Raw genomic sequence first — 24,152 nt, 5'->3', positions numbered from 1 at the left:
GTGTGAAAGAGGCCTTAGGTGGAGGCTTGATCTGTAGGATCACATTGGAAAGACCCCCTGATAAGTTATTGCAGGGAGCAGATGGGCTCCCCTGAAAGCCAGCTGGGGGCTTGATGAAGGCCCACGTACCCATTACGTTAATTCTCCTGTGACGTCCAACCATAGGAGATGGTGATCTTTACTATATACAGACAGGAATGGTGGAATGCCGCTGCAAATAGTACAAGCGTTCAAACGTTTAAAGTCCGATAATGTTACAAAAAAATAACCAAAATGTAAAAAATTAAAAACAAATCACCTATTTTACAGTTACCGTCTATATGCCGAGTTTTTCAGCACTTTTTTTGTGCTGAAAACGCCCCCCCTCAGCTTATACACAAGTTAATTCTCCCAGAAAGCCGGCAGGGAAGAGGGAGCGGTGGAGCAGCGGGTCACAGAGACAGGAGTCAGCGGCTGTGGCTAAAGTCTGTGCCACTGCTAAAGAGAAATAAATATTCATTTTGCAGTGACAGCCACAGACGCCGGCTTCCAGCACACATCCTACTTACCTTCCCTGCGCGCCATTGCTGCATCTCGTTCGTTCCAGCACTAGTAGCTCTTCCGGGCGACCAATCATGTGCCCCCACTCAGTAAGATAATGAATATTCATGCCTCTCCACTCCCTTAGGTGTGGAGTCAATATTCATTACCTTAATGAGTGGGGCCACGTGATCGCTCAGCTTGAAGAGTTGCTGGCGCTGAAACGAGATGCAGTGAGGACACGCAGGCATGGTACAGTAAGTATCATGTTTTTTTTTTATAGGAGCCATGCATACAAAGATAGGGGATAAGGAGCCATGCATACAAGGACAGGGGGCGAGCCATGCATACAAGGACAGGGATGAGGGGACAATGCATACCCGGCTTATACTAAAGTCAGTAAGTTTACCCAGTTTTTCGTGGAAAAACATGGATTTTTGTGAGTACTCACCGTAAAATCCTTTTCTCCGAGACGCTCATTGGGGGACACAGAGACTGTGGGTGTGTGCTTCTGCCGTCTGGAGGCCGACACTAAGTGTACAAAAAAAGAGTTAGCTCCTCCTCCGCCGCATACACCCTCGCCCCTAGGCCGGGCGTAACTCAGTTTAGTGCATAAGCAGTAGGAGAACGCGCCTTAAACTCAGGCAAGAAACTATATGTCTGAAAAAGGGGGCCACCCTAAACCTTGTACAAGGATTTGTATAACTCAAAATAAGTAAATGCCAACTGGCTGATAGGGTGGGTGCTGTGTCCCCCAATGAGCGTCTCGGAGAAAAGGATTTTACGGTGAGTACTCACAAAAATCCATGTTTCTCCTTCGTCTCATTGGGGGACACAGAGACTGTGGGACGTTCTAAAGCAGTCCTCTGGGCGGGATCTTAGCTCACCCAATCCATGCTAATTTGCGCCCCTGATTAGAGGTGCGCAACTGCTGCCTGGAGAATCTTTCTTCCCAGGCTTGCATCCGAGGATGCCTGGGTATGTACGTTATAATGTTTGACAAACGTATGCAAACTGGACCAGGTAGCTGCTTTGCATACCTGCTCCGCTGAAGCCTGGTGTCGCAGTGCCCATGAGGCACCCACTGCCCGTGCCGAGTGAGCCTTGATCCCTGCCGGAACCGGCGTGCCACTGATTTGATAAGCTTCTTGGACCGTCAGGCGAACCCATCTGGCCAAAGTCGCTCTGGACGCAGCGAGCCCCTTCCGCCGCCCCTCTGGAACCACGAATAGAGAGTCTGTCTGGCGGAATGGCGCTGTCCTTGTCACATACCTTCTAAGAGCTCTTACCAGATCCAGGGTGTGCAAAGCCTTCTCTACCCTGTGCACCGGTGCCGGGCAAAACGAGGGTAAGACAATGTCTTCGTTGATATGAAATGCAGACACAACCTTCGGCAAGAAGGGAGGAGCTGGCCTTAAAACTACCTTATCTTTATAAAAGGTCAGGAACGGCGGTTTACAAGATAAGGCCGCCAATTCCGAAACCCGCCTAATAGACGTTATAGCTACTAGAAAAACGACCTTTCTGGACAGGTAAGGTAAGGAGACCTCTTGCAATGGTTCGAAAGGAGCCTCCTGAAGGGCCCTGAGCACCAAGTTCAGGTCCCATGATTCCGTCGGCGCCTTATAGGGGGGTACTAAATGTGCGACCCCTTGCATAAACGTCCTAACCTGCCAGACGGAAGCGACTTTTCGTTGGAAAAGCACCGACAGGGCCGAGATTTGCGTTCTGAGCGAACTCGGAGCCAACCCTGCGTCCAGCCCTGCCTGTAGAAAAGCCAGTACGTTGGGGATCGAAAAAACCAGAGGAGCCACTTCACGATCCCTACACCAACGGAAAAAAACTTCCCAAGTTCGATGATATACTCTCGCCGAGGAAGGCTTTCGGGCACTCACCATCGTGGCCGCCACATCGCGCCTGAATCCTGCCTGTGTTAACAGCCAAGATTCAATGGCCACGCCGTCAAACACAGGGCCCCTAAGTTCGGATGGCAGATCGGCCCCTGGGACAGTAAGTCCGGCCGATCTGGAAGACGCCAGGGTACGTCCACCACTAGTTGGACCAGATCTGCATACCAGGCCCGCCGGGGCCAGTCTGGGGCCAGCAGAATTGCTGGAACCTTCTCTCTCCTTATTTTCCTGATAACTCTTGGAAGCAGCGGCAGCGGGGGGAACAAGTACGGGAGACGAAACTGGCTCCACGGGAGCACCAGAGCGTCTGCTGCGATTGCCTGCGGATCGAGGGATCGAGCGACAAACCTTTGTACTTTGGCATTCTCTCTGGATGCCATAAGGTCCACGTCTGGTGTCCCCCACCGTTGGCAGATCTGCTGAAAGATCTCGGGGTGCAGGGACCATTCCCCTGCCGCGACCCCCTGTCGGCTGAGAAAATCTGCCGCCCAGTTTTCGACTCCTGGAATGTGCACCGCTGAAATTACCATGCGGTTCTTCTCTGCCCAACGCAGTACCAGTCCGACCTCGCGCATGGCTGCCTGGCTGCGCGTGCCCCCTTGATGGTTGACATATGCTACTGCTGTAGCATTGTCCGACTGGATGCGCACCGGCCGGTGTCTCAGGAAACACTGGAAATGTTGCAGGGCCAATCGTATTGCCCGTATCTCCAGAATGTTGATCGGGAGAACTATCTCCTGAACGGACCACCGCCCCTGGGCTATGTGACTCTGGAAAACTGCTCCCCAACCTTGCAGGCTTGCATCGGTCGTCACCACCAACCATTGTTCCGGGGGAAAGGGTTTCCCCTGGACCAGAGACGAGTCGCGAGTCCACCACCGGAGTGAACCTCGTACCAGCGGAGACAACTTGCACCGATGACTGAGAGACAGCAGCCTCCGGTCCCATGCTGTCAAGAGCGCATGCTGAAGCGGACGGAGATGGAACTGGGCAAACGGGATTGCTTCCATCGCCGCCACCATTCTGCCCAACACACTCATGCCGTACCGGATGGATCTGGTGCCCGGCTGTAGAAGGTTCCGTACCCCTTGCTTGATTTTTTGCGCCTTGTCCTGAGGGAGGATCACCAGCCCCCGGGAGGTGTCGAAAATCATGCCTAGGAACACGATTCTTTGGGCTGGAACCAAGGACGACTTGCTCCGATTGATCAACCAGCCCAGACAGGCCAGGGTATCCAGAGTGATACTGACATTGTCCTGGCACTCCTGAAACGACGGCCCCTTTACCAAAAGGTCGTCCAGGTAAGGTAACACCGTTATGCCCCGTGCATGCAGGATGGCCATAACCACCGCCATTATCTTTGTAAAGACTCTGGGGGCAGTGGCTAAGCCGAAGGGCAGAGCCACAAATTGGAAATGACGTCCTCCGATCGCAAATCGCAGGAACCTCTGGTGTGGGGGAAATATCGGAATATGCAGCCGAACACTCGGCCGCGTCCAGTGAGGCGCTGACAAGATAATCACTCGCTCCTGATATCTGATTTGCCACCTCCAAGACCTCCGCGGGCAGATCCCTGTCTTGGAGGGCCTTATACAGAGCGTCCCCCCACGAAACCATGGCTTTAGCCACCCAAGTTGCCGCAAAGGAGGGGGCCAGAGCCGACCCTGCTGCCTCATATACCGAGCGGGCAAGCCCGTCCATGAGGCGATCAGTTGGGTCCTTTATAGAAGAAACACTGGGTATCGACAATAGCGATCTTGATGCTAAACGTGATACCGGTGGGTCCACTACTGGCGACTCTACCCAACCCTTATGGAGCTCAGGAGGAAACGGATACTTTGCTTGCAGCGCTTTTTGCATTGCAAAACGCTTATCCGGGTGTTCTCTATGTTTCTGGACTAGCTCCTCAAACTCCGGATGCGTGGCAAACCTTCTATGTGGTCGCCTGGATTTCTTGAAAGAGACCTTGTGACCTGAGGCTGTGGGCACATCGTCCTCGATCTCTAATGTCTGGTTGACTGCCTCAATGAGACTGTCCACCGAGTCCTGGAACCCCAGGCTTTCTAGATTCCAGGCCTCCTCCTCCTCTCCTTCATCCTGATCGCTCCCTGAGCTCAGCGACGGGGAACGGGATGCCCTAATACCCGCCGCCGAAGCCCCGGAGGGCCCGGCCGACGGGGAACGAGCCCTTTTGATATGAGCTTGCCTGGTACTGGAGCGACCTCTAATGGTTGGAGGGTCCTGAGACGAGGACGAGCTCTCTTCCGCTGGCAGACCACCATCCTTGTTCCTGCCCGGGCCTTGAAGGGATTCAATTGCCCTTGTAAGGGACAGCATAGAATGCGATAAGGACACCGCCCATTCCGGGGGGTCCTGACCCCTGGGTTCAGAAACAGTGGGGGGCTCCTGGGCGCGCTCCGACTCGCAGGCTTCACAATATTTACCCGCCTGTGCCTTTGGCAGCCTGACCCCACAGGACACGCAAACCGCGTACAGGAAAGAGTGAGCTTTCCCTTTGGCAGACATACTTGCACAGGCTGAAGGCAGGGTAGAAGGAGGAGGAGGGTAACCCCTTCCCTGACAACCAGTGCGGTTCTCCAAACGGAGTTACACTCACCCACCGGCAGGGTCCCACTCCTGTTTGAAGTACCCCGGGAAGCTCCGGATGCGTGGACGCGAGGTGGTAGGGCGGAAGTCTCCTCTCCGGGACCTGTGCGCCCGCCGTTTTCCACCCCTTGACCTCCAGGCCTCCTGCTCCTATACAGCGCGTCTCCCCGACGTCAGTGGGCGGGACTTCCGGCTACCACCGGAAGTCGGCGCGCGACCTCGCGCGATAGTCACGGACCTCCTCCTGCAGCGGGGCCGCGGCCGCCGGCGGGCTTCCGGCCGCACTCCGGTACACGCGGTGTGCGGCGTCCGGTTGCAACGCCACTCTGGCTACCGTTACTCACCGGGGCAAACTTGCGGTGCGCTCCAGGAGCGGATCCCCCAAATATTAAAGGTGAGCAGGGCCATCCGCCGTGGGCTCCATCCCCGGCAGGGGGGGGGGGGGGGGGGGGGACTTCTGGTACCGGTTTCTTCCCCCTGTACTCGCCACGTCCACAAACTAGATCGGCTCACCTGCGCCTCCAATTCAGCCCCTGGACTCACTACCAAGGGGTGGAAGGGGCCTCCATACATTGTTGTTGTAGGAGAGGAACAACGTGGAGGCTGACCCCTGGTTCTGCTCACACGTGCTCGCCTGATGAAGTTATGGGGAAACCGAATCCTCTTATCAGGACGCGTTGCCCCTCTTTTAAAAAATAGTTGTCTGGCAAAAAGTCCCAGATGTGTCCCTCGGTGCGGGAGAGGACACGTGGAGGGTTACTCACACGTGGTCGCCCATTGATGATTTGGGGAGATCGGATCCTCTCTATAGGATCCGTCGCCCCTGTCTTATCTTCATAGAAAAAAAGGGAAAAAAAAAAAAAAAAAAAAATCTAGTCTGGAGCTCCAGACTGCGTGTGCCTCCATCAGACACTAAGCAAAAACTGAGTTACGCCCGGCCTAGGGGCGAGGGTGTATGCGGCGGAGGAGGAGCTAACTCTTTTTTTGTACACTTAGTGTCGGCCTCCAGACGGCAGAAGCACACACCCACAGTCTCTGTGTCCCCCAATGAGACGAAGGAGAAATTAGGTGCCTCGGCTTATACCCGGGTCGGCTTATACTCGCGTATATACGGTAATAGAAATGTAAAAAAATAAATAAAAATGTTCTGTGTCTGTAAAATTCCAAATAAAATTGATAACCCATCTGGTAAATTTAGTAAAGAGAAAAAAAAATTGCAGGTGTTTTTTTCTTTTTTTAAAAGACATACCTCCCACAAAAAAGTGCAATAAAAATTGATAAAAATGGTATAAATAAAACAGTGAATTCGCCACACAAAAAGCAAGACCTCACGCAGCTTTATTGATGTAAAAATAAAAAATGAGGAAACCAAAAAAGAAAACTTGCTGCATCCATAAGTGGTTAACGATGATTTTTATACCACACTGACATACTGAACATTACACATTTGGAAAAATATTAACAGGGACGTTAGAGTAAAATATGCAATTATATGCAAGCAAATGAGGCGGAAGAGTCATTAGTAGATCTGAAGCCTCTGTGACTCCAGCTCTATTCCCCTGCCCAGCACCAACTCCTACTGCTTGACTGACAGCCTCTATCCTTTCAAACATAGGAGTCATCAGCCAAGCAGGAGGAGGCGGTGCTGGGCAGGGAATAGAGCTGGAGTCACAGAGGCCTCAGATGTACCACAGCTCTTCACCCTCATTTGCATTTCAATTCAAAGGCTGATTTCTCAGTAAGAGAATGGACTGGCCAAGTAAATGGCATTGCTGGACTTGTCTATGAAAGAGCTACATGTGCATGTAAGTAGTTTTGGGGGTGAAGTCCAGCTGACAGATTCCCTGTAACCCTCAAAGTCAAACTTGAAGTTATCATTTTCCCTATTACATAAGTGTTTAATACCTTTTGGAGTCTCCTCATTTACAGTCTGGAAATGTGGGGATTTCGCATTCCAGCTTCCCGTGATGATATAGGACTTTCCATCTGAGCTTTTACCCATGGATTCCTTAAAAAAAAAAAAAAAAAAAAAAAAGACATTGCACGTTACCAGCTATATAGTAATGTCACGACAAGATAATAAATTAAGAAAATGGTTTGTTATTTAAGGTTCTGTGCCTTAAAAGGGAACCCGTCACCCCCCCAGGGCGTTTTTAAATAAAAGAGCCACCTTCAGCAGCAATAAGGCTCCATTCTGTGAAACTGTCTCTTCTGTTTCTGATCCCCAGTAACGCCGAAATATTGACTTTTATAAATAGGTCGCCATACCTGGATTCAGTCCCAGAGGTATGGTGTGTCCCACTGTATAAACCGCCTCCCAGCTGTCCATCATCACCCTGTTGCGTCTCTGCCCCGCCTCCTCCTGTGTTTCTGTTGCCGTTACACATGCCGGCGGGCGCCTGCGCTGTGCCAAAAGTTCTCAGGCATGCGCAGTGCGCGTTGCCGGGAACTGACATCAGGCTATCGTGCCTGCATGTTTCGGAGTCCCCAGATCCCGCCCCGCGATGTGTTATGAAGTATTCACACTGCGGGGCTGGGAATCTTGCACCTGCGCATTGAACAACTATAGCCGTGCCTGCCCCCATCTCCCTCCTCCTCTTTCGTTTTCCTCCCTTGGCAGCATCTGATGAGCTGACCTGTCAGCTGAGGAGTCAAGGAGAGCGCTCTGCATTAGTGACCACTGTCACCAGACGAGCCTTTGGTGGTGTAGTGAATACAGAACTGCCCTACACTTTGTGAATGGTAAAGTGACAAGCCGCTACTACTTGAATAAAATCATTAGGGAAAGGCTGCTGAAGCTTGGGGGGACCTCACATGGAGCGGCCTGCACTTTCTCCAGACCTGAATCCCATAGAAAACCTATGGGATCAGCTGAGTCACCATGTAGGGACTTGTAACTCCATACCCCAGAACCTCAATGAGCTGAGGGTCACTCTCCAATAAGAGTGGGGTGCTATGTCTCAGCAGACAATAACTTCCCCTGTGAACAGCAGGAGATGTCCTTGTCAGCTGTAACTGATGCTCAAGGTCAAAAGACAAGTTATTGAGACACTGACATTTTTGGAGGGTATATCCACCACTGGTGTTTGTTTTTATCTCAATTTGTTTGAGATGAGGAAATCACCCTTGCTGCTTCTACTTAAACTCCCTACTTTCATGACAAAATATCACTTCTACCACTTTAAAGGTACTGTCACACTTAGCGATGCACCAGAGATCCCGACAACGATATGACCTGACAAGTGGTCGCTAGTGAGCTGCCAAACAGGCAGATCTCACCAGCGACATAGCAGCGGTCGGCGGTCGCTACTTACCTGTCAGACGAGGCGATGAAGACGTCCTCCCACCAGCATCGCCACAGCAGGAAGCTGACGACGAGAAACGGCCCAGGCCGTTCTCGCGCGATCAGCGATAACCAGCAGGGGACCCGGTCAGAGGCAAGTATCACACATAGCGATATCGCTGCTGCGTCACAAAACCAGTGACGTTATAGCGATATCGCTTAGTGTGACGGGCCCTTAAGTTTTCCATAAATTTCACCGACATTTTTTTTTTGGGGAGGGGAGGAGAGCATAATTAATTTCTGAAAATACCATTTTTCTTAAATCAGTCCCCCTCTCAGGACCTTCCACTAGGAGTCTGGTGGTCTTGACCCTTCACTTACCAATTCTAACAAGTGCATGTCGCTATTCCTTACATCTCTACCGGGACTGAGGAGGAGTCCAAAACACCTAGAGGGAATGCACACAAAAGCAAGAAAACATCATGGATCAGCATCCTGTAAAACTACATCTCCCAGTATTCCTTAATAATAACAGGCTAGCATGCACAGGGCAAGTTGGGTGTTATGGTTTAACCCCTTTCTGACCTTGGACGCAATAGTACGTCCAAGGTCAGATTCCCAGCTTTGATGAGGGCTCCGGCGGTGCGCCCGCATCAAAGCCGGGACATGCAAGCTGTTTTGAACAGCTGAAATGTGCCCGCAATAGGCGCTGGTGGAATCGCGATCCACCCGCGCCTATTAACTAGTTAAATGCCGCTGTCAAATGCTGATAGCGGCATCTAACAAGCGCTTCCAGCCGCCGGGCCGGAAATACGCGCATTGCTGACCCCCGTCACGTGACCGGGGGTCAGGGAAGCGTTGGCATAACAACGAGAGGTCTCCAGGAGACCATTATGGTTGTTGATGCCGGATTGCTATGGGCGCCATCCGGTGGTCAGCGCTCATAGCAATGCTGTAATTCTGCTACATATAGACGAACTGCTCATTGTCTATATGCAGCAGAGCCGATCAACTTGTGGCAGCTTCCAGCGTCCCATGGAGGCTATTGAAGCATGCCAAAACTTTTTTAAAAAAAAAAAAGTTTTAAAAAAAATCTGAAAAAATAAAAAAATAAAGTTGAAATCATCCCCCTTTCACCCCATTCAAAAGAAAAAATTAAAAAAAAAAAAAAAAAAAAAAAAAAATCACACATATATAATAGGTATTGCCGTGTTCAGAATCACCCTATCAATTAAAAAAAAGGATAAACTCGATCGCTAAACGGTGCAGTGGGAAAAAAAGAATCAAAATGCCAGAATTACGTTCAAAAGATCCTATCTGCACATAAATGGTATCTTTAAAAACGTCAGCTCGGCACACAAAAAGTAAGCTTTCACCCAACCCCAGATCACGAAAAATGGAGATGCTACAGGTATCGGAAAATGGCGCAATTCCTTTTTTTAGCAAACTTTGGAATTTCTTTTCACCACTTAGATAAAAAAAGAACCTAGGCATGTTTGGAGTCTATGGACTCGTAATGACCTATAGAATCATAATGGTAGGTCAGTTTTAGCATTTAGAGAACCTAGCAAAAAAGCCAAAACAAAAAACAAGTGTGGGATTGCACTTTTTTTTGCAATTTCACCACACTTGGAATTTTTTTCTCGTTTTCGAGTACACAACATGCTAAAACCAATGAGGTCTTTCAAAAGTACAACTCGTCCCACAAAAAATAAGCCCTCGCATGGCCATATTGACGGAAAAATAAAATAAATATGGCTCTGGGAAGAAAGGGAGCAAAAAACGAAAACGCAAAACCGAAAAAAGCTCCAGTTATTAAGTGGTTAAGGAAATGTATACATCATAATTGTGACGACTCCTGGAGTGGACCCTCTGTGTCGTGGCACCAACCCTCCCAGGGCGAGCTGACCTAGTGAGGACCACAGGGAGTGTCAGGGGCAAGCCCAAGGGGGTAAGGTCCCACCACAGCTGGCACCAGGTGGCCGGCTCACAGGAGACACGAGTGAGTGTGTCTGCAGGAACGTGAACACAGGGACACGTGGTGTACAGGACGGTACAGGGTGAGAGTACGGAGGCACAGAGTACTCGGGAACACAAGGCGTGTACACGGGAGTGCGCTAGATACAGGATAGTGCAAGACGGGTACACGAGAGCACGTACGGCGTGCAGCGACTAGTACGTCCGGGTGCGAGCAAAGCAGGACGCGTGCAAAGGAGCACGTCAGAGTACTGAGTTAGGCAGCAGGTGTGCTAGGAGGTGCAACAGAGTACAGGAACAGAGTGTGTGCCAGGAGGCACAACTGAGCACAAGACAGAGCACAGGATCAGAGTGTGTGCCAGGAGGCACAACTGAGCACAAGTCAGAGTACAGGATCAGAGCGTGTGCCAGGAGGCACAACTGAGCATAAGACTTAGCCCAGGATCAGAGTGTGTACCAGGAGGCACAACAGAGTGCAAGGCAGAGTACAGGTTCAGAGCGTGTGCCAAGAGGCACAATAGAGTACAAGGCAGAGTGCAGGTTCAGAGCATGTGCCAAGAGGCACAATAGAGTACAAGGCAGAGTGCAGGTTCAGAGCATGTGCCAAGAGGCACAATAGAGTACAAGGCAGAGGACCCGAATACAGCGCACAGCCAGGCAGGGACAAGGCAGACCAAGCCAGGAAGTACAACAATAATCAGGCACGTCCCATAGGAAGAGGTATCCTGATATAGCACATGATCACTAGGACTTCCGGGTCAAGGCCTCCAATACCAGAGAGGCCAGGCCTGGAGACAGAGCTGAGAAGAGCATGCATGCGCACACAGAACATAGTGCACACAAGAACCTAAGCACGAGAGGTGCGAGTGCGCACCCAACGGGACCCCCGGAGCAGCCACGGCTCCGGAAGAGGTGACATCGGGACCGAGGTCCCGCCCCCAGGTGAGCGCGGCGTGACAATAATTAACTAGTTTGCAGGATATAAATAATAAATAAAAGTTACCTCTCGATTGTAAGTTCTTTGTTGGATGTCTGCTGGACATATATAACTATCTTCTTGTCGACTCCCTGGCGTAGCCTGAAGCACTGCTTGTCCTTATCTTTAGAAACCGCGCTATTAAAAAGAATAAAAATACATAAATGCACAATAATGCAGGCAGGAAACAAAGGAAAGTAGTGACAGATTTTTTTTTCCTTAAGTGAACTGTACTTTTTAAATAGTAAAATGGTTCATCAGAAATGATGCCAACATAATTAGCATGAAACTGCAGAGACCAGTGACTGGCTGCAGCGGTCACGTGCTCTCAAGTCATGGTGTCGTGGCTGCAGCCTGTGGGCAGCACATGAATCATGGTGAGTGAAGAAAGCCTACGGTATTTTATTTTTTACAGTTGGCAAGACAGAGAAATGAAAAAAAAAAAAAATATATATCCTGGTAATCCTCTACACCCATGCAGAGCTGAAGAACAGGGAGTTCAGCAGATAAAAAAAAAATGCGAAAATGTAGCTATGATCTTATCTTCAAAGTGCACAAGAAGTTTTATTAAACCTCACTGGTTAGGGCCCAGGCAGCGAGACCCCCATGTTAGGCCTCAAAGTTCTGTACAATATTGCTGCAAAAAGTGTTATATTGATTTTCTCGAGCTCAGAAGAAAATTGACACAAAATATAAGAACCCATACTCTCATATGTCTGCCAGTTTTTCCTTACCTTGCTACAGCAATGAAGTCTCCACCTACCCAGTGATTGGCAGCAGCGGTTACTTAGGTAGCCTGAGATATCATTGCTGCAGGAAAATAAACCCAAACATTTGGGGACAAGTGGAGCAAAAGTGGATGTGTCATAAGTTTCATTTATGCCATTTCCTCCATTTAGTCACATTTCTTACAATCAGGGGAAACCACTTTAAATGTTGCATAAAAATAAATAAAACTAAAACTGTGAACACATAGAACAAAAAGAACTTACTTGAAGTAACCCTTCCCGTCATCCTCCTTAATCTCAAGTGACACAGAAAAAGTGAAGATGTCGCTATCAGGGGTTTGAGGAGGGATGGAAGTAGTAAGAGAAGTCTGTTTGATGGACCGCCGGAACGCTGTAGCAAAACTGTAGAGTATCCGACTCACCTAAACAATAAAAAGATAGAACTTATATCACGACTTTTATCCTGTAAAGCAGTGTTTCTCAACTCCGGTCCTGAAGATCCACCAACAGGTCATTATTTTCAGGATTTCCTTAGTATTGTATTCACTTGAATGGGTCTACCTGTGTAAGTGTCTCCGGGACGTGTGAAAACTGTCACCACACGTACTGGAGACACTGACCTGTGAAAGAGGCCTAAATCATATACACTGTGCTATGCCCAGTTTATGGTCCATGACACAAAGAGAACACCAAGAAAGTCACTGTATATCCACCACCCCTTAATTAGCCCTTCAATTGGGTTTATCCAACTTATAAGAAGTTTTTAAAAACATCCAAAAGGGATAAAAAAAAAAAATCTAAGTGAACTCTACTCGACTCTTATAGCAGAGCTCCATGTCTTTGCTTACATGCGCCGTACCACCGACCAGTAAACGGCCCAAGTTGTCGAATGTAGAGAAAGACTGGAGGGTAAGCACTGGACCACCAAGGGAAAGAGTAAGAGAAAGAGTAAGCGCTTAGTCTTCCTTCCGCACGCTTTGGGCAAGTGCCCATATTGCGTTTTTGTTGCAGACAAAAAACACGGCATTTTACAGTACCAGCAAAGCGAAAGATTTCTGAAACCTCATGCACATGTTGCTTATTTTTGCCCTGCAGATTTGAAGCAGTTTCATATCTGCCACATATTAATTCTTGCAACGTTTCTTTTTTCTAATATAAGGGTGAAAAAAAAGTATTAAAAAAAATTACAAAAACATGTGAATGTATGTATTTTACGCAGCGTTCTTCCAGCCAATACATTAACATGATGCGGAGCCAATTTTTCTGCTGCAAATACTGAACGCGTGCACAAACAATCGGCTGCCGATGCGGTTAGGGTAAGCGATTTTGAGAAGCTGGACAATCCTTCTAATTAAAGAATTTATAAATCACTTTTTTTTTTTTAAACTGACCTACAAAAAAACAACAAAAAAACTGCTCTGACGCAATCTTACCGCCTCCTGGATCTCACAGCGGAAGACGTGTATCCTGAAGAGTTCAGCATTGTAATGGCTCTCGGTGAAAGCAAAGCAGTCGCTTTCTGGAGTGCCATCATGGCCTCGGACACAGAACAGAATCTTGTAGATTGGATATTTTGCTATCTCGGTATTCGTTTGTGGGTCAAGAAGCCTGTACATGGTAATAGAGAAAGTTAATCAGATTTCGCACTTATTTTCATAGAGTTGCAATTTATGCAAGTTGGAAATAAAGTCCTACCTGACTGTCCCCTCTGACACATTGGGGACAGAGAGGGTCACATCCAGCGCGTTCTGACATTGGCCCCGTAGAATCGAGATCATCCGGAGAGCTTCTACCTCACTCCGAGGAGCGTTTACAGATGCACAGCCCAGATAGGTAAGCTTACTGAACACAACGCTGTCCTCATCAGGAATGGGCGAGTACAACTCTGACCCATCTCTGCAATCTGACAAGTCAATAGAAAGAAGTTATATAATTTGCATTTCAATTCATATGTTTGCAAAAAAAGAAATCTGTGCAATCTGTAACGAGAAAACCTTTCCCACTGCATTAAGATTACACGAAATCTGCAGTGTGTGATTTTGAGAAAGGCATTTCACGCCGAAACGCACGTCGGGGGGAGACACACACCGGGCGGGCTGCCTCTCACCTTGACTAGGTAATGAATTTAACACTTTTTATTGCAGCATGGTCTACTGTTTATTTTTGACATATGTCTGGCTTTGTGATTTTAAATGAGGCCCATTGGGAGATGTGCAATTTTGCCATGAGCATAAATTTCTAAGCCACCAATTGAATGTGATTCACATTCACTCCCTCCCTCCTGTGTGTCCTGTTGTTTTCCTGCATGTATAAGTAGGCTTGGATCCTTTTCCTCACTGTGTTTCATGTATCCTGGTCTGTTAATTATCCAATAAATTGTATTTTTTTGTACTTTCTACATGTTTGAGATTTTTTGGTCGTTGGTTTTTCCTCATATATTTGTTTATGGTGCGACTATCTCATTAATGTCCAACTTTATATCTTGTTGTCCAGTAGTACAATGACATTTTGTAATTATAATTGAGTCAAATTTGACATACATGGGCAACAAATATTCTATGAAGTGTATATGGGATTTTCACAGCAGTATCATTCTTTGCAATTCAAATCTGCAGCTTTTCGGCATTGAAATCTGTAAGATTTGGCGCAGAACTGGCCCGTGTGAATGTACCCTGAATGACGAGACTTTCCCTACAACAAGCAATATGTATAAATGACGATTAAAGGGAACCTGTCCGCAGGTTTTTAGACCACAAAGTATTAACATCATAGTAAAGTACCAGAAATGATGATCACTTCCATACCTTCATATTAGAGATCCGCGTCTTCGCTGTCCCGTGATCCATTGGTGAATTCTTACGCAGTGGCTTGGTCTGTCTATACAGGTCACTAGCCTCTTTCTCCTCCCGGCTCCGGCCTCCTGACAGTGATTGACCGGTCACTCTCCTCTGTGACCTGATCCCCTGGCTGACATCTAGCATAGGCGCCATAATTCCAGAGAGCTTATTGATGATGCAAGAGTCGGAATATCAATCTACACATGTGCTACCTATGGGAATTATGGCTACTGCGTGAGAAGTCAGTCCTTGTGATGTGCTCCCCTGGCCGACATCTCGCGCAGTCATTCTTGCATGTGGATGGATATTCCAGCTCTTGCAATATCATCATTATGTTACTGTGCATGTAATGACGGCACATGTGCCAAGATCTCCAGCGTGGCATGAGTTCACAAAGAGCGACCTGTCACTGTTAGACCAGAGCCGGGAGGAGAAACAGGCTGGAGAACCAAAGACCGTATGTGCCGACCAAACCCTGCATTTGTGATTTCTTTTACATAAGAATTTGTCTATGGGTTATGTTTCACTGGAGACTCGGACTTCTAATATAAAAGGTATGGAAGTGATCATTACCGATACTTTAATGTGGTGGTGTTACTTTAAAGTCTAAAAACCTGCTGACTGATTCCTTTTAAATGAAGCACATCATCAGCAAAAAAAAAAAAAAAAAAATCAGTTCTATAAAGTTGACTAAGATGGAAGGTCCCGCGTTACGAACATAAAATCAAAATAGGTTGGCTAGCTGAGGTGTGCACAAGTGACAGGGTGCACCGCTGAAACAATCCAAAATTATGTAGCGAACCCAGAAAAAGATGGATTTTTGGTTCTTACCGTAAAATCTCTTTCTTGGAGCCTTCATTGGGGGACACAGAATACCATGGGTGTATGCTGCTGCTGCTAGGAGGCTGACACTATGCAAAAACAATGAAATTAGCTCCTCCCCGGCAGTATACACCCACCGACAGGCACCAAGCACCTCAGTTGGTGAAAAAGCAGTAGGAGAAGCAACGAGAAAAAACTCGAACCATATGTACCAACCCAACAGGGGACTCTAAGACCCAACACGGTACAACTGAAAAAGGGAGGGTGCTGTGTCCCCCAATGAAGGCTCCAAGAAAGAGATTTTACGGTAAGAACCAAAAATCCATCTTTCTTTATCGCCTTATTGGGGGACACAGAATACCATGGGACGTCCCAAAGCAGTCCCAAGGGTGGGAACAGCAAAAAGGAACGAAAGTAACCGAAAGGCTCAGGTCGGCCGGTGAACCACCGCCGCCTGCAGAACCTTCCTACCAACCACAGCATCAGACGAGGCCTGGGTATGAACCCTGTAGAACCTCGTGAAGGTGTGCAAAGATGACCAGGTTGCAGCCTTGCAAATTTGCATGGCCGAAGCCTGGTGACGAGCAGCCCACGAAGCTGCCACAGCCCGGGTGGAATGAGCTCTTACTCCCGGAGGGGGCCGCTTTTCCTGAAGACGATACGCTTCCAGAATGGTAGAACGAATCCAGCGAGCGATCGTGGATTTGGAAGCCGGAAGGCCCTTCTGGCGACCTTCAGAGATGATTAGCAAGGAATCGGACAGACGGAAGGAAGAGGTCCTGGCAAGATAGACACGCAGGGCTCTAACTACGTCCAGTTTGTGGAGAGACTTCTCAAGAGGATGAGATGGAGCCGGACAAAAAGAAGGAAGGACGATATCCTCATTGATATGGAAAGCGGAAACCACCTTTGGAAGAAAAGAAGGAACGGGCCTGAGGACGGCTTTGTCCTGATGGAGAATGAGGTAAGGGGAACGACATGACAAGGCCGCCAATTCAGAAACTCTTCTGATGGAGGAAATGGCGACCAAAAAGGTGACCTTCCAAGAGAGAAGGGACAAAGGAATGTCCTGGAGAGGCTCGAACGGCGCCTTCTGGAGCGCGTTAAGAACGAGGTTGAGATCCCACGGGTCTATTGGCGAATGATGAGGGGGAGCCACGTGGGAAACCCCTTGTAGAAAGGTCTTGACCTGTGGTAGAGAAGCTAGCTCTCTTTGGAAGAGGATAGAGAGAGCGGAAACCTGGCCCTTGAGCGTACTGAGGGACAGACCCGCGTCTAACCCAGCTTGAAGAAACCCTAGGATAGACGGGATAGAAAACGACATTGGGAAGACTTTTCTATCATCGCACCAACGGAAAAAAGCCTTCCAGTACCTATAGTAAATGCGGGAAGAGGCTGGTTTCCTGGCTCTGATCATAGTTTGAATAACCTGACTGGACAGACCTGATTCCTTTAGAATTGCGGTCTCAATGGCCATGCCGTCAAACTCAGAGACTGAGAATTCTCGTGGTAAAGGGGGCCTTGCGAGAGAAGGTCTGGACGGTCCGGAAGCCTCCAGGGAGCGTCCGCGAGCATGTTGACCAGCTCCGCGTACCAAGGCCGTCTTGGCCAATCTGGAGCAACTAGAATCACTGGTACGCCTTCCGATTTTATCTTTTTTACCACCCGAGGGATCAATGCCAGAGGCGGTAACAAATACGGAAGTTGAAACTGGGACCACGGAGTCACCAGTGCGTCGCATGCGACGGCTAGAGGGTCCCTGGACCTGGCTACGAACTGCGGTACCTTGTGGTTCATCCGAGATGCCATGAGATCGACATCCGGGGTGCCCCAACGGTCGCATATCTGAGAGAAAAACGCGGGGTGCAGGGACCATTCGCCGGACGCTAGGCCCTGGCGACTCAGAAAGTCGGCTGCCCAATTTTCCACCCCTGGAATATGGACGGCAGAGATTGTCGGAACGTAACGTTCTGCCCAGCGGAATATCTTGGCCACTTCTGACATTACCTGTTTGCTGCGCGTACCCCCCTGATGGTTTATGTACGCCACGGCCTTGGCGTTGTCCGACTGAATGCGGACCGGCTTGCCGGAAAGGAGGGGCTGCCAGTGAAGAAGGGCCAGGAAAATCGCCCTGATCTCCAAAAGATTGATTGGAAGGAGAGACTCCTGTGGCTTCCAGCGTCCTTGGGCCGCTTTCTGATGGAACACGGCTCCCCATCCTAGAAGGCTCGCATCGGTGGTGATGATTTGCCACTGAGGAGGAAGGAAGGACCTCCCTTGGAGAACTGACGCTGGCCGTAGCCACCAAGTGAGAGACTGCCTCACTCTGAGAGAAAGCCGAATAGGACGGTCCAAGGACATCGTGGTCTTGTCCCAGGCTGAAAGCAGAGACAGCTGGAGAGGGCGAAGGTGGTACTGCGCAAAGGGCACTGCCTCCATGGAGGCCACCATCTTCCCCAGGACCTTCATGCCGAACCGAATGGGAATGGGAGCAGGCCTCTTGAGAGATTTGATGCACTTGGACAGAGTTGTAAATTTTTCCTTTGGAAGAAAAACACGGGCTAGCTCCGTGTCGAATTCCATACCCAGAAAGGTCAGACGCTGGGTGGGGACCAGAATGGACTTCTCCTTGTTGACTAGCCAACCTAGGCGGCTGAGAGTGTCCAGGGTTATCTGAAGGCTCCGGAGACAGTCCTGGCGAGACGAACCCTTGATCAAAAGATCGTCCAGATAAGGGATGATGAGGATCCCTCTGGAGCGAAGGATGGCCATCACAGTCGCCATCACCTTCGTGAAAACCCGGGGCGCTGAAGCCAGGCCGAAAGGAAGAGCTGTGAACTGAAAGTGGTCTCCCTGAAACGCAAATCGAAGATACTTCTGATGTTGCACACATATTGGAATGTGGAGATAGGCATCCCGAATGTCCACCGAGCAGAGAAATTCCCCGGGCTCCATGGAAGCAATCACCGACCGAAGAGACTCCATCCTGAAATGGAGAATCTTCACGTGGCGATTGAGCAATTTGAGGTCCAGAATAGGACGAAGAGAGCCGTCTTTCTTCGGGACTACAAAGAGATTGGAGTAGAACCCGGAAAACCGTTCGTCTGAGGGAACGGGAACAATGACTCCGGCGGAAAGAAGGGAGGAAATGGCCTGCAGAAAACCCGGAATCTGGGCCCGCTGTCGCGGAGGCCGAGACCGGAAAAACCGTCTGTTCGGGAGTGAAGCAAATTCGATTTTGTAACCGGATGCGATGAGTTCTCTGACCCAAGCGTCGTCTACAACGGACAGCCAAGCATCCGCGAAAAAGGAAAGTCTGCCGCCCACCCTGGAAGAAATTCCAGGTGGGGGTGACCCGTCACTTAGACGAAAATCTGCCGGAATTGGCTCCTGCAGATCTGGAATATTGTCCTCTAGATCTCCAGCGAGGAGCGGGTTTGTAGGAAGGTTTCCTCTGATCCCGCTCCCTGGTGGCAGGCGGCCGATCCTGTTGAGTGGCCCTCTCCGTGGCAGAGAAGGGACGAAAAGGCCTGAATGGTCGAAACCCCCTTCTGTTGAAGGGACGTTTTGGTCGAGACTGGGGAAGCGAAGTACTTTTGCCTCCAGTCGCATCGGAAATTATCTGATCCAGCTTTGCTCCAAAGAGCCTAGAGCCATGGAATGGCAGATTGGTAAGCGACTTTTTCGAAGTAGTGTCCGCATTCCATGACTTTAGCCAAAGGACTCGGCGTACAGCTACTATGTTGCTGTTAGCCCTTGCTACGCAGCCGGCCGCGTCCAAGGAGGCGGCCAAAAGGTATTTTCCCGCCTGGTTAATCTGATCTGCAAGATCTGCCAATTCGTCTTGAGGAGCTGACGCTAAGATGCCTCTGCGAAGGATTTTTGCCCAAGCGGAAATGACCTTCGCCACCCAGGCGGATGCGAAAATAGGGCAGAGAGAGGCGCCAGATGCCTCAAAGATAGACTTAGCCAGAGATTCAATCTGCCTGTCAGTAGGATCTTTGAGCGACGCCCCGTCTGGAAGAGAGAGCACCGTTTTAGAGGCTATCCGGGATACTGGAGGATCTACCTCTGGAGCCTTGGACCACTTTGAGAGCAGTTCTGCGTCAAAGGGGTACAGAACGTCCAAATACTTGCGGCCTGAGAAACGTTGTTCAGGGCGCTCCCAGTGTTTGGCTAAGGTAGTATTGAAATCGTTGTGATTGGGAAAGGTTCGGGACGGAGGTCTGGCTCGTCTAAGGACAACCGAGCTTTCCTGAGCTGGAGCCTCATCCTGTTTAAGTTTTAGTGTTTGGAAGATAGCTGCAAGCAGACTATCGACCATGTCCCGCGTTTTAGAAACGCTGTTCCCCTCAGAGCTAGCTTCCGAATGAGAATCATCGCCTGACTGAAGGCTGTCATCTGAGGAAGGAGAAGGAGGCCTGGGAGCAGAAGGGCCCTGCGAGCTCGAGGACGAAGTGGACCGAGCTCGCTTTCTAGAAGACCTTCCCCGTCTGTCTCTCTGAAGGTCGCGGTCAGGTGCGGACGACTCACCCCGAGAGGTGGTCGGGGCAGAGGTGGCTGAGGATAGCTGAGGTAATCGTTCTAAAACCTGGACCAGCGACTGTGATACTTTTGTCAAGTCAGACACAGACTGTGACATTGTAACGGCCCACTCCGGGGGGAGAGAGGAGGGAAGAGCGCCCTCCGCCCGGGACTCTGTGCGCTCCTGAGATGCTGACATATTGGAAGGACTGCAGGGGGGGCAGAATGGAGACGACTGACCTGATGCCCACTTCTTTTTACAGCGCGCACAGGCGTAATAGATAGCGGTGGGCCTGAAGCAGAGATCCCCTGAAGGGTTGGGCATAAGTAGACTGCACTGAATGGCCGCAGGATTTAAGGAATAACTGCCGAGGAGAGCTAATCTTTGCCTCAGAGCAGAGCCTACCGAGATTCTGTGAGCAGCAGAAAACGCTGAAGTGTCCCCCAAACAGCGCAGGAAGGAGTGAGACAACCAGGAAATCCTTGTGCTGGAGGCTGGGGGCGGAGCTTAGCGGCCGCTCCATGACTGGTTAACAGCGAAGGAGAGGGCATGGCCGAAGGAGGAGGCTGGCATATGAAACGAAAAGGAGCCCTGTGATGGGCTAGTAAAGGCGCGCTGAAAAGAGCGCGCTCAGGAAGGGAGGAGGGAGCACAGCGATGAGGAGACTGTGAGGGAAAGTGAAAGTGAAAGTGAAGACGCCGCAGCTCCATGCCAGCGCCGACATAACGGAGCTGATCTGACAGTGGCCCTGGGAAGTCTGCCTCCCCTGCTTGTGACGCTGTTGGAGGAATCCCCAGTGTCTCCCTGGGAGTGAGAAACAAGCGGCTTGAGTGTGCGGCAGGCAGAGAGGGCGGGAAATTCAAAAGTTGTGGACCTGAAATCACAAAGGTACAACTTCTGCCATTCACGGAGCTTATGCGGGGCCGGAGGGAACGTACAGGCACTTACCTGACGTCCCTGAAGAGGATGACCACAGGGGCCCACGGGGAAACGGCAGGCCGCTGGGGGGAAGGGAGTCCTCTGTACCCGCATCCTGCAGAAGACGGCTTGAAACACCTGCGATCGCCGTCTTCCTCTCAGCCCTGTCCCGAGAGAGGGGTGAGGAGGGGGATTCGGCAAGGACTAGCCACCTGTCCACAACCCTTATCACCGGAAGGCGAAAGGGAAAAGTCCTGCCTGCGGTACTGAGAGTTGCAATGTGGATGACACCACACTGCTCGCTCAGCCGCATGATATGGGAAATCAGGGTGACAACTACACCCTGTTTCCCGATGGAAAATAACCTAAAAGACAAAAGAGGGAAAAATTAAAAAGTTCAGACTAAACCTGAAAAGAAAAATGCGGATCTGGGGAGATCCCGGTCCGCCTCCTACAGACACTAAGCACAAACTGAGGTGCTTGGTGCCTGTCGGTGGGTGTATACTGCCGGGGAGGAGCTAATTTCATTGTTTTTGCATAGTGTCAGCCTCCTAGCAGCAGCAGCATACACCCATGGTATTCTGTGTCCCCCAATAAGGCGATAAAGAAAGTTAAATTGATGCAGTGGGTAAAAGCAAGTGATGACTAATTAGTGGACCGACTGAGTAATAATGTGCACTTATGTACAATGCAAATGGCATATATCAGTCAGTTACCGCTGTAAAAATATATAGATACCAATAATAATACTCAATCAGGGATGCACAATATGCAGCCTAGTACAGTCAATAACTAGGAGCTTACCCAGCTCCAGGTTTCTCCGGTCACCAGTTGTGGGGTGCCATCCCGATGTTGTGGATGGAGGGTGGGCAACTGTCCCTGATTACTCGGAAAAAAAATGGCCGACAATGCCCAGCAGAGCGTGACGTCACTGAATCTACGGAGCCTCACTAGTGCCGAAAACTCCCCCGAGGAAGTGTTCACGAAACGTGCGTCGGGGAGGAGGGACACGGCATAGACTCCACACACTTAGTAAGTATTCAGTTGAGAGGCAAACATTTTATTGTTAATATAGACTTTGAAGCCAATTGTGTAGTTATCTTGAGTGATTAGTAGAAGTGCCACACGGAGTGTGATGAAAGGCAAAACTTTTTTGGCCGGTTATGATTGAGGCTCTATTGAATGCTCATTTAATCTTGAACTAGTATTTCCTGCATCATCATTCATAGGGTTTCCAATTGTCAGACTCTAGCCCTCTCCAATTTATGTGACTGCTGTATGCAAATTGACATTTAATCTAGTGTGTTTAAAGGATTCTTTAGCCAAGTGTCTCTTACATCTGAGGTCTTGATTTGTGTTTTACTTTGTTGAGCGCTGTTTGAAAAAATATTTATAATAAAAGGGATACTATTTTTAAAGGATATTTTGTTAGATGTGCTTTTTCTGTTTACTTCCCCTAAATTGAGGGAATATTGTGAAACGGACGGATTTATGCCATACTCACCTCTCCTGCTCAGGACCCGGCACCTGAGATATTCACCTGTCCGGGGTCCATCGCTGCTCACCGCTGTCTGCCGCTTCCTGTGTCAGTGACTGTTCAGCCAGCAGAGGGTGCGGCGCGCACTAACCACGTCGCCGCGCCCCCTGCTGCCTAAACGTCACTGACACAGGACGTAGCAGACAGCGGTGAGCAGCGATGGACCCGGGACAGGTGAATATTGGACATACTTACCCCATCCTGGCGTGGTCTCTGCAGTCCCGCTTCTCCGACTCCCACGGTCTCCGGCACCTCTTCCTTCCTTCAGCGGTCATGTGCATATTCATAAGTTTAATGAGCGGTACCACGTGACCGCTGAAGGCAGGAAGGGAGACCGTGGGAGAAGCCGGGGGGGGGCTACAGAGACTGCGCCGGGGGGGTCAGTATGATCTCTGATACCCCCGCCGACCCCCAGGTATATGACTCGTGTATAAGCCAAGAGAGGGGGACTTTCAGCCCAAAAAAATGGGCTGAAAATCTTGGCTTATACACGAATATATACGGTATATATTTTTACAGCAGTAACTGACTGATATATGCCATTTGCATTGTACGTAAGTGTATAGTTTAAGCTGCACATTACTACTCAGTAGGTCCACCTTGTCCCCAATACTCATTTCATCACCTGGAGGGTAGTTGAGGGGAAGTAGAAGAGAAGAATAGGAAATGGAGCAATGTCCTGACATATCATTATGTTGCGACAAGAGCATCCGGTTTTGTCAAGGGATTAGATTTTGGGCCTGCATTTCCTTTGCTAAATGTTTCATTAACGTGTGCATGAAGCTGGAGCTTCTGTCCGCCGGGCCTCCTAGGAAGACAGGAAGCTTTAACAGGAGAGACTACATGCTAATCTCTTTGGCTGCACAACACAGGCATAGTCTTTGGATGTAAATAGATCAGGAGTTGAATATTCTGCCCTAAAATCGGTCGTGAAATCTGGTTAAATAGCTGAAAATAAGCAACTTTGCAATTTACACCTTATTAAAATGATCTATTTTAGTCCTCAATTTTTTTTATTTTCCCAAGGGTACCAGGAGAAATTGGACCCCAAAAGTTGTTGTCCAATTTGTCCTGAGTACGCTGATATCCCATATGTGGGAGAAAACTACTGTATGGGCACACGTCGGGGCTCGGAAGGTAAGTAGTGACGTTTTGGAATGGTCTGCGGGTGTCATGTTGACTTTGGAGAGTCCCTGATGTGCCTAAATTGTGGAAACCTTCCACAAGTGACCCAGTTTTTGAAATTAGACCCCCCCCCAAAGGAACTTATCTAGATGTGTGGTGAGCACTTTGAACCCCCAAGGGCTTCACAGAAGTTTATAACGCCCGGCGTGAAAATAAAAAAAATCATTTTTTCCACAAACATGATCTTTTAGCTCCCAATTTTTTTATTTTCCCAAGAGTAACAGGAGAAATTGGACCCCAAAAGTTGTTGTGCAATTTGTTCTGAGTAGGCCGATATCCCCATATGTGGGGGTAAACCACTGTTTGGGCATATGGCAGAGCTTGAAAG

The 24,152-nt window shown here is 49.3% G+C and overlaps 1 protein-coding gene across 3 annotated transcripts in view; it reads right to left on the bottom strand.

Moving 5' to 3' along the window:
* RABGAP1 (RAB GTPase activating protein 1) overlaps positions 1 to 24,152 on the bottom strand; it is a 263,850-nt gene that overhangs the window by 189,165 nt on the left and 50,533 nt on the right. For all 3 annotated transcript variants that reach the window (XM_073590685.1, XM_073590687.1, XM_073590686.1), the window contains exons 4-9: positions 13,696 to 13,903; positions 13,434 to 13,608; positions 12,265 to 12,422; positions 11,300 to 11,410; positions 8,701 to 8,767; positions 6,942 to 7,044 (exon numbers count right to left, since the gene is read on the bottom strand). In XM_073590685.1, coding sequence (XP_073446786.1) covers positions 6,942 to 7,044; positions 8,701 to 8,767; positions 11,300 to 11,410; positions 12,265 to 12,422; positions 13,434 to 13,608; positions 13,696 to 13,903 — 822 coding nt within the window. The remainder of the gene's footprint in view (positions 1 to 6,941; positions 7,045 to 8,700; positions 8,768 to 11,299; positions 11,411 to 12,264; positions 12,423 to 13,433; positions 13,609 to 13,695; positions 13,904 to 24,152) is intronic.

This window comes from Dendrobates tinctorius, unplaced genomic scaffold (genome assembly GCF_039654945.1).
Source record: "Dendrobates tinctorius isolate UK_male_01 unplaced genomic scaffold, ASM3965494v1 ptg000120l, whole genome shotgun sequence".
Taxonomy (NCBI): domain Eukaryota; kingdom Metazoa; phylum Chordata; class Amphibia; order Anura; family Dendrobatidae; genus Dendrobates; species Dendrobates tinctorius.
Note: the sequence above shows the minus strand (reverse complement) of the source record. Positions and strands in the feature narration are given on the sequence as shown.